The sequence below is a fragment of the Pollachius pollachius genome, assembly GCF_949987615.1.
Source record: "Pollachius pollachius genome assembly, chromosome: 3".
In the NCBI taxonomy this organism is placed as follows: domain Eukaryota; kingdom Metazoa; phylum Chordata; class Actinopteri; order Gadiformes; family Gadidae; genus Pollachius; species Pollachius pollachius.
The window spans coordinates 13006966-13016965 of record NC_136936.1 but is presented as its reverse complement, the minus strand read 5'-3'; the positions used below and the strand labels follow the sequence as shown (position 1 = coordinate 13016965).

General features: G+C 45.3%; 1 protein-coding gene across 2 annotated transcripts in view; it reads left to right on the top strand.

Moving 5' to 3' along the window:
• Positions 1-10000, top strand: part of pde2a (phosphodiesterase 2A) — a 115905-nt gene that overhangs the window by 75672 nt on the left and 30233 nt on the right. For both annotated transcript variants that reach the window (XM_079731749.1, XM_079731750.1), the window contains exons 3-4: positions 7275-7364; positions 7756-7844. In XM_079731749.1, the coding sequence (XP_079587875.1) occupies positions 7275-7364; positions 7756-7844 (179 nt within the window). The remainder of the gene's footprint in view (positions 1-7274; positions 7365-7755; positions 7845-10000) is intronic.

The window sequence follows — 10000 nt, the reverse complement described above, 5'->3', positions numbered from 1 at the left end:
CTCCCTTCCTGTGTGTGTGTGTATGTGTGTGTGTGTTTGTGTGTGCATGCTTATCTGGTTTTGGGTCTGTATGTGCATGAGAATCTCACCACGCATCTGTTGCCACTGATTGACAAAAACCACAAGTCGATGGAGCATCGATCAGCTGTCCATTAGCTGCAAACACTTAAGGATTAATGCAGTTAATGCTGTCCCTTTAGACTTAGAACTTGTATAAAGAATAGGCAAATAGGCAACTGCAGATGGCACATGTTGAATGGTTTATCTAAATGGATGAGTCATTAAAGGAGTTAATGAGTGTTTCTTAACAGAATGATTGGCATGGTTAGGTTTCCTTTGTTTGTTCCTTTGTTTTTTATGCAATGCCGTCGTTCAACATAGGGCTGGCTGAAGGTCGGCTGGCGGACTGTTTGAAATGCAGATCAGATTGTTTTCTGGGTTTAGCAGATCAGAGTAGTGAACATTGTGGAGGATAAGACCTCTGCACCATTAGCTGGGCGCTATCCAGGCTAATTGCCCTCGCTCATGATAGCCTCTGGCTGAATTTCATTCATCTCACCCTTGCTCTCACATACGTGACCATGCATCCCAACAAGAATATTAAACACTTGTGTTACAAGCAGAATGCCATAGTTTCAAACAGTGCAAGTTTCAGTTGGTTTCTAACTATTTAATAGCAAGCTGTGCCCCACGATACTTGTACTCTAAGTTGAAAAAGAACACCAAAGATGATATAGTGACATAGTAGACAAGCGAACAGTTGGGCTGTTTGTATATCACTCTGCTTTACTTTAAACATGAATCCTAGCATAAACAACATGATTTGGATGCCAAGATAGTCTTTTGCGGCCCCGAATCATAGGTGGACTGATACACTTCCGAGGTAGTTATGATTGCTTTTCATGTGCTTTTTTGCTGCGGAAAATATCGTGTTTGATACCATCTGTTTTCTATTTTATTTCTCTCGACACAACACTAGTATACTAATAAAACTTTGGGCTGGCCAGTGGACCGTCCCTCTGCTTGTGAGTCTACTCAGCCGCTGCCAGGGGATTGGTCATAAGTGGCTCATTGAAGCCTAAGTGACAAAAGCTCTTTTAGGGGAGAGGAGCATGTACTTGAGCAATGCAAATGTGCCACTTAAACCCAGCTAGAGTTTTAACCAAGAATATAAAAATGCGTGAAAAACCTGATCCAATCTTAATCAAATATGTCAACAAAAGATGAATAAATAAAAAAGTAAACAAATATGAATACATGATTCAATATACACATAAACATGAATTAAAGGAATACATTTAAAATTATAGAACCAGTAATTAAATCCACCACATTTTTATCGTTTTCCCTGACAATAATAATCCAACCGAGCCAGGCGTCTAAATGTCAAACAAACAAAGGGCTTTCTGAATGTTCATGAGGCTGACCTCTCATCCAGGACGAGCCACTTCCCTCAGCCCGCCTCGAAGGAGGAGGACAGCCAGTGCAGACGGCGGTGGGAGAGCGAGGCCTGACGGGGAGAGAGAGAGAGAGAGTCATAGATAAAGGCTGGAGATGAAGGAGGTGTGTTTAGGCATGGTGATCCCAGGTGCCCCTCAACAGCAGCACTCAGGGTGATTAGAAGAGTCTAATGGCATTAGGACAACAGACGGGAGAGGGAGCGGAGAGGGATGTGGCGCAGAGGGACGGTTCAAGGCAGGTTCCACAAGGACGGAACGGGCAGCCTTAAGGAGGAGTTATGTTACGTTTACGGGATTTTTTGTACCTTATTTGATTTGACCGGCTTTGAAAATGTACATTTCTCATGCCAATAAAACCCTTTGGATTCAAAGTGAATTAGTTTATTCAATTGAACTGAGTTGGAAGTTGGAAATTGTGAGTAAGGGCATCAAAGAAAGTGTGAGAAAGGTGCGAGGACTCGGAATGATATATGTGAATAGAGAAGAAAAAACTGTGATTATGAGAATAAACAAGTGAGATTTACCAGATTGGAGAACCATTGCTGATTCGCTGCTTCTCCTTTCAGCTGAAAGATGTTGAATAGCATCTGAATAGACAGGGCCCTTTTGGTCATGGAGTTGTAGCTCTCTGGTTTGGATGGGCAAATCCTCCCAAGGAAATGTAACATGACAACCAGAGAGACAGTGAGCGAGAGTACAGGTTGAATATGAATGTTAGTAGTAATATTAATATGCTTATGGGATAGGCATCCATATCTATGTGGTATATGTTAATTAACATAAAAGCTTCCACCAAAATCCCATAAAACCAAATGTTTCCTTCTAATACCAAAATTACTTGCATTAGGTCCATACTAATCATCTGTATGTAAGCATACAAAACTATTACTGAAATGAAATTGCATGCTATAAAACAAAAAGGAACGAAACACAGAAAAAAACGGCAGCTCTGGCAGAGATTTAATATGGTAATAGGCTATTTTGCACCGTGCCTGCAGCAAGAAGTGAACTGGGTCCATGTTCCTGATTGCTCTGCTATCATTTCTAGCATCTCTGTTTTATGTAGGTGTATAATGGGTCGATGAATGGTTCAATAAGCAACACTGTTATATATCTCTCTCTTCTCTCTCTCTCTCTCTCTCTCTCTCTCTCTCTCTCTCTCTCTCTCTCCTCTATCTCTCTCTCTCTCTCTCTCTCTCTCTCTCTCTCTCCTCCTCTCTCTCTCTCTCTATCTCTGTCTCTGTCTCTCTCTCTCCTCCTCTCTCTCTCTCTCTATCTCTCTCTCTCTCTATCTCTGTCTCTCTCTTGCTGTCTCTCTTTCTCTGTGTGAATGTGTGTAGGTGCTTGTGTGAAGCGTAGTGGGGGGGAGTGGGGAGGGGCTATAGGTGAATTAATATAACAGATGGTTAGAGGTTTATGACAGAGGATGATTGGGAAAGGTCAAATAACACAATGTGACATTTGGCAGACCATACACCTAACGGCAATGGGAATGCACGCAGAGTCAATCATGACACCCACCCACAAACACACGCACACACACACACACACACACACACACACACACACACACACACAACATACAAACAACAGTGTGTGCTCTATAGTGTCAATGCTTTTTCGATAATACACGAAGGCTTATCAGACATTTTGCTTGTCCTGTAATTCATATTGATTTCTAAACAAACATTCCCGGAAGGGATTTGCAAGTATTTAGATTAATTTTTTGAGAACTCAAGCTGTTGTTTTGTTTCTCTTGCTCACAAATGCATACAAACTCAAAGACACATGCACGAGCTCATGCATGCTCATGCATACACGCACACACTCACAGCCACACATATCAGAAAAAGTTCTGGCAGAGCTCCAACTTCATTATAGTAGCACTCTTGCAGGCTGATTGAGTGATCAAAGATAATTATATTTAATATTCATATGTAATAACAAACACAGCATACTCAGGCATGTGATGAATCCTCCCCGCTCTTCCTCTTCCCTCGCTGCATTGCTTCCACCAACCTTCATACACTCAATAGTGCCGCTACCACCACCACCACCACCACCACCACCACCACCACCACCACCACCATCATCACCACCACCACCACCATCATCACCACCACCACCACCATCATCACCATCACCATCATCACCATCATCACCATCATCATCACCACCACCACCACCACCACCACCACCACCACCACCATCATCACCACCACCACCACCATCATCACCATCACCATCATCACCATCACCACCACCACCATCATCACCATCACCATCATCACCATCACCACCACCACCACCACCAACACCATAATCACCAGCACCACCACCACCAGCACCACCACCACCACCATCACCACCACCACCATCATCACCACCACCACCATCACCACCACCACCATCATCATCACCACCACCAACACCATCATCATCACCATCACCACCACCACCATCATCACTATCATCACCACCACCACCACCACCACCATCACCATCACCCACAACATCATCATCATCACCACCACCATCACCATCACCACCACCACCATCACCACCACCATCACCACCACCACCACCACCACCACTACCACCATCACCACCACCACATACACCATTACCACCACCACCACCATCACCACCACCAGCACCACCACCACCACCACCATCACCACCACCACATAAACCATCATCACCACCACCACCACCACCACCACCACCACCACCACCACCACCACCAGCACCACCAGCACCAGCACCACCACCAGCACCACCACCACCACCACCATCACCACCACCACCATCATCACCACCATCACCACCACCACCATCATCACTATCATCACCACCACCACCACCACCACCACCACCACCATCACCATCACCAACAACATCATCATCATCACCACCACCACCACCACCACCACCACCACCACCACCATCACCATCACCAACAAAATCAACATCATCACCACCACCACCACCACCACCACCACCACCACCATCAACACTATCACCACCACCACCACCACCATCATCACTATCATCACCACCACCACCACCACCACCACCACCACCACCACCATTATCACTATAATCACCACCACCACCACCATCACCACCACCACCATCACCAACCCCACTATCACCACCACCACCACCATCACCACCACCACCACCACCATCACCACCCCCACTATCACCACCACCACCAACACCATAATTATCTCTACCACCATCAACATCACTACCACCTGCATCATCACCACCTCCATCCCCACCACCACCATCACCACCCCTCACCACCATCACTACGACCAACACCATCGCCACCACCACCAACACCATCATCAGCACCACCACCACCACCAACACCACCAAACAGATACTAGGGAGTGGATGATAAGCAGCGTGGAGAAAGACATCTCTAGTGAGCACCCAGAGAGCGATGTGTGTGAAAGATACCATCTGTTATGTATTGGCTGCCAGAGTCATGCAACAACACAAGGCCCAGGCTCATTATCCTCCCGCTGGTCCAGTCATTCTTTATGATACAGAGGCAGTGATTGAATTATGTAATTGTAGACAACATTCATTGCTGAATCAATTAGGGAATTGATTAGGCAATTTTCAATGTGCATTATTGTCGTTAGAGCAGCAACTGTAGAAGCAGACCGTCAGTTGAAAGGAATGAGCGGCATGATAACGGATGAGACTCCTAATCTCTCCCGCTTTTCCATTAAATGTCATAGGATGATTAATACGACGCTGTACCTTTTAGAGAGGCCTTTTTATCTTGTCTGACTTGGTCTGTCATCAGATCAGAAAATCCCAGCAAATACAGTCAGGAGACTTTCTGTGGTCCTTAATACCAATGTATGTTACTGTGATTAGCATTACAGTCGAGTACGGTTTGGCTTGCAGCATCAAGTGACTTCTCGGGGGCCATGCTTACATGCTGCACGTTAGAAAAGCCCCTCGTTAACATGTCTCCCTGAACGTATTTGACTTAACAGAGTCTGGGGGCTGACATTTGCAACCAAATCCACTCGCTACTCTCCTCACTTCACAGGTTTACGTTAGGAAATATTGAAGCATGGATTAAGTTCACGAGTTGGGTCTGAGGAGTAGCATGTCCTTATAAAACCTGAGCCGAACTCTACAGGAGAGGAGTTCAAGCAAGGTTGTACTTTTTGTAAAAAATTGCACACATTACAGATTGTAATTAAACAGAGACATAGAAAATAACACAACTGCAACGAATTGGATCTTAGCAGAAACATCCTGTGAGTGTTCAACACACTAGAGAAATCAGAGAGAAACATGATGATTTTCATCCAGCTTCAATTAAACAGAAGTAATCACCAAATTAAAGAAATATCACGTGGGTTACGGAATCTTGTTAAATTTCTTCCAGCTACTTCTTTCCTAACTCTGACATGGTGACAATCTCACCGAAACCAATACGCCTCTCTGAACTTGGTTGCATTGAGCAACCAATCAACAACCAACAAAGCGATCAGGTTTGCTGTATTTTAAGAAAACAATTAGAAAGTTTGCCGGGGGGAGGTGGAGGCCTACACTGTGAAATGAACTAAAGTTTAAACACAATCAAAAGGTAAACAGCCTTTTTCACACAAAGGGGGCCTCCAGATTTAATTGCATTCAAAGTTGTTTTTGACTAGTTGTTTGAATATATCTTTGGGGAGGAAACGGAAGGGGCCCATGTGAGCGGGGGCCCCTGGGCTCAGCCCGGGCAGCCTGTGCATTGATCCGCTCATCAACGCCCGAACAACCAGTGGCGTCCCTGCCGGCTGGTTCTCACTGGGCTGTACCGTCGCGCCACTGCCCTCCTCGGGCTGCCAACGTGTGTGTTCACCCACTGTGTGTTATCTCCTTGTACAAGAGCAATCAATGCGTCCATTCAAACAACTCTTCAAACTGTGCCATCTCATTTCAGATATAATAGTTTTTATGAAACTTTGTGATGCTGGCAGGCTGGCTTTGATGAGGAAATATCACTTTTTATATCTGCTTTGGCACATTTAACTGTTTTGTCCTTTGGGATTCTGTGTACTCAGTCAACCCCTGAAGGTATAGAAACAGTTAGTTTGCGTTAAAAGGCTTCAATTCCAGTCCAAGCTGACGTTTGAGTGTGAAGCTGGAAAGCGACTTAACAACTCTAAATTCATGCTTTTTCAATTGAACTTTTTTAACGTTTTGAATGGCAATGTCAATACCTGTCAAGTTAAGTCCAAGATTATGCCTTGGGGGAAATTATTACATTGTGTCTAATTGGGCGAATCCCTGCATGATTGAAATAATTTCATGTTTTAAGAAGATGGATTTAATGTGGAAGGATACATTTATTTGGAGTTCACCCATCCATTGTTTCGTTCTCATCTAACGAAACTCCACACAGATTTAGTTTCAGAGTTTCACAATTGAGCCATTGAGGAAGGCCAGAGTTGAAAAGGACAGCGAAACACTGGCAGTCCACTCGGAATATGAACTGAGCAAACATGAGACACTTTTAGACATGAGGGTTCATCCAAAATATACAGATTGCTGTGCATTGGCTGACTTTGACATAGGTTTGGCCTGGGACGTAGTGTTTTTTTCTAGACATACTGAGACATGCGAAAATGACGTTTTGACAAAACTAAATTTTGCGGTAAAAATATTAATGAAACTTTGGCCCAGAGGCCTGAGGGTTTCAACCCTGGACATTTATAACGTGAACAAGTAGACCTCTGGGAACTGTGTCAGCCAGGTGGAAAACTGTTCAATGTTTGTCTTTCTTCCCAGGATGCTTTGCTGCGGTTGGCAGCGGTCGTCAATGTTCGCTCGCTACGAGATGCCCTCCGAGACAGCGTACAGGAATTGCTACCGAGCACGGTACACACCTACTCACACACACACTCACACACACACACACACACACACACACACACACACACACACACACACACACACACACACACACACACACACACACACACACACACACACACACACACAAAATAACCGAGCTGAACTCGTAAATTACCTTGATGTGTTACCGGAAAAACACACCTCTTAATATTCAGAGTGGCAAAAGCCAATGTCCCAGCCCTGTCACACACTGAGAAACGCAGTCCAAGACTCTCTCCCCAATGAATATAAGGTCATCCCCGTTACAATGAATTGAAATGTGATTAATGTGAATCTTTGTGTGTGTGTGTCTGTGTGTGTGTGTGTGTGTGTGTGTGTGTGTGTGTGTGTGGCTGTGCGTGGGCTCATGTTACAGGAGTGTGTATGTGTCTACATTCTGGAGGGAGACTCGCGGCTGCTGTGTGATGACCCACCGCACGAACTGTCAAAGGAGGGAAAAATCAGGTACAAAATGTTTGTTTGTGTGTGTGTGTGTGTGTGTGTGTGTGTGTGTGTGTGTGTGTGTGTGTGTGTGTGTGTGTGTGTGCATGTGTGTGTTTCTGTGCGCATCTGTGTGAGTGCCTGCATGTGCTTGCTCTCTCCCTCGCTCTATCTCGTCTCTCCAACACTCAACCTCTCAACCTCTCTCCACCAGCCGTTCCTCTCCATCCCTCTCCATCTTTTTTTCCTTTTGCCTTCTCCTCTCTATTTCCTGTTATATCATCCCATGAAACAGATTATATAAATCACAGAGACGGACACAAAAAAAACTCACACACAAAACCAAATCGAGGGCAGAGGTGTTGTTTTCTTTCTTCAAAGAAAGTGTAGAAAGCTATCCAGAGTGTAAGCTACTCCACAGAAGGTTCCCGGTCTCTCGCTCTCTACTTCTTCCTGTCTCTTTCCCCCCCTTTGTATCCCTCCGTCTCCGTCTGTCTCTGGGGTTAATCTGTGCACTGGCGGAGGGCGTTCTGGGGATAATGCACAGGGTGATGAGGAACCCAAGGGTCCCTTAGTGAGACACTGCCATCCGCTCCTTCCTTAAGTAGTCTCCCAAGCTCTATGTCCCGGTGCTGCTACCCTCCTGGCTCGGCATCCCTGCACTGCTGTCCTGCTCGCCAGGCGGCACGGGTAAAAGGCAACACTGCATTATGGATGAAACTGTCTATGTCAGATGAGATCCCATTTACAACCCCTCCGCGGTCAAACGTCCACACTCAAACTCTCTCTCTCTCTCTGTCTCTCTGTCTCTCTCTCTCTCTCTCTCTCTCTCGCTCTCTCCCCATCAACTTGCTCTCTTTTCCTCCTTCAACCTCACTCTCTGTCTCTCCTCCACTCTCTCTATCCCTCTCCTCCAATCTGTCTCTCTCTGGCTGTTGTTTTCCCTGTCACTCTCCCTCTCTTTCTGACTGGCTGGTTGTGCATCTATTAATCTATCACTCTCTCTCCCTCTCTATCTCTCTCTCTCTCTCTCTCACTCTCTCTCCTTCGAATACACACCCATGTATTATAAACGGAGAAGCACACACACAAACACACACACACGCACACACACATCTCAGCAGACGCATGTGTTTTTTGTCAATGTTTACCAACCAACAAGCACACCTGTATAGAAAATCCAAGTGTGACTGCATACACTCTTACATAACCCTCCTCTCCACACAACAGCCAAAGGCTAGTGCTAGCTCTAGAATGCTACATAGAGGAGCTGGATGTTTAAAACGATAGTCCATTTTATTCTGGTCCAAGAATCACCTGCTCACACAAACACACTGACTGACATAAATACACACAGACTCTTCAACTTGCCCAGAGGCAATGGACCACTTTGTTAAAATCCCTCTCCAGCCCATAAACGAATAAAAGGGTTATAACCAGAACCTTGGAACATATACAGCAAATGCACACATTTGCGCGTGTGGACACACGCACACATTCTCTATTTTGCCTCTCTCGGACACACTCTAACACACTCTGCCCTACCCTCTCCTCTGCTCTCTTGCCTATGCACACAGGCACTCTCGCACACACACAACCACAACCATACACTCACACACACACACACACACGGCCACACACGGCCACACACACACACACACACACACACACACACACACACACACACACACACACACACACACACACACACACACACACACACATAGTACTGAAAGCTGTGGAATAATCAGGTTTGGGCTGCGGCGGGTGGCAGAAGGGTCCTGCCCATAAGCTGTTAGTGTAAATGTCCAAACAAGGCAGCTATCCACTGTTAAATACACTGTAAGAGGTACACAAACATTGTTAGAAAACCGGGTTTCTGACACACAGACGAGGTAAATAAATAGGTTCATCTGAAATATATTTTATTTAGCAAATAGTAGTACGTCTGTTTAAATCTAAACCTTCCTAACTAGGGTTACACAGACACTATTCGAGCGAGTCTGTTTCGGTAGGATTTAGCACCGGATACAGTGGAAGCATTCGGCATAAAGGGCTGTCGATCATACTGGCTCAATACAGTAAACCACTGCTAAGCGTTGGGAAAATAACCGGAGGAGCCAAATCAGCTGTTTTGGAGTGTTCTTTTAAATCTTATTCACTTTTGCATCATCATTTAG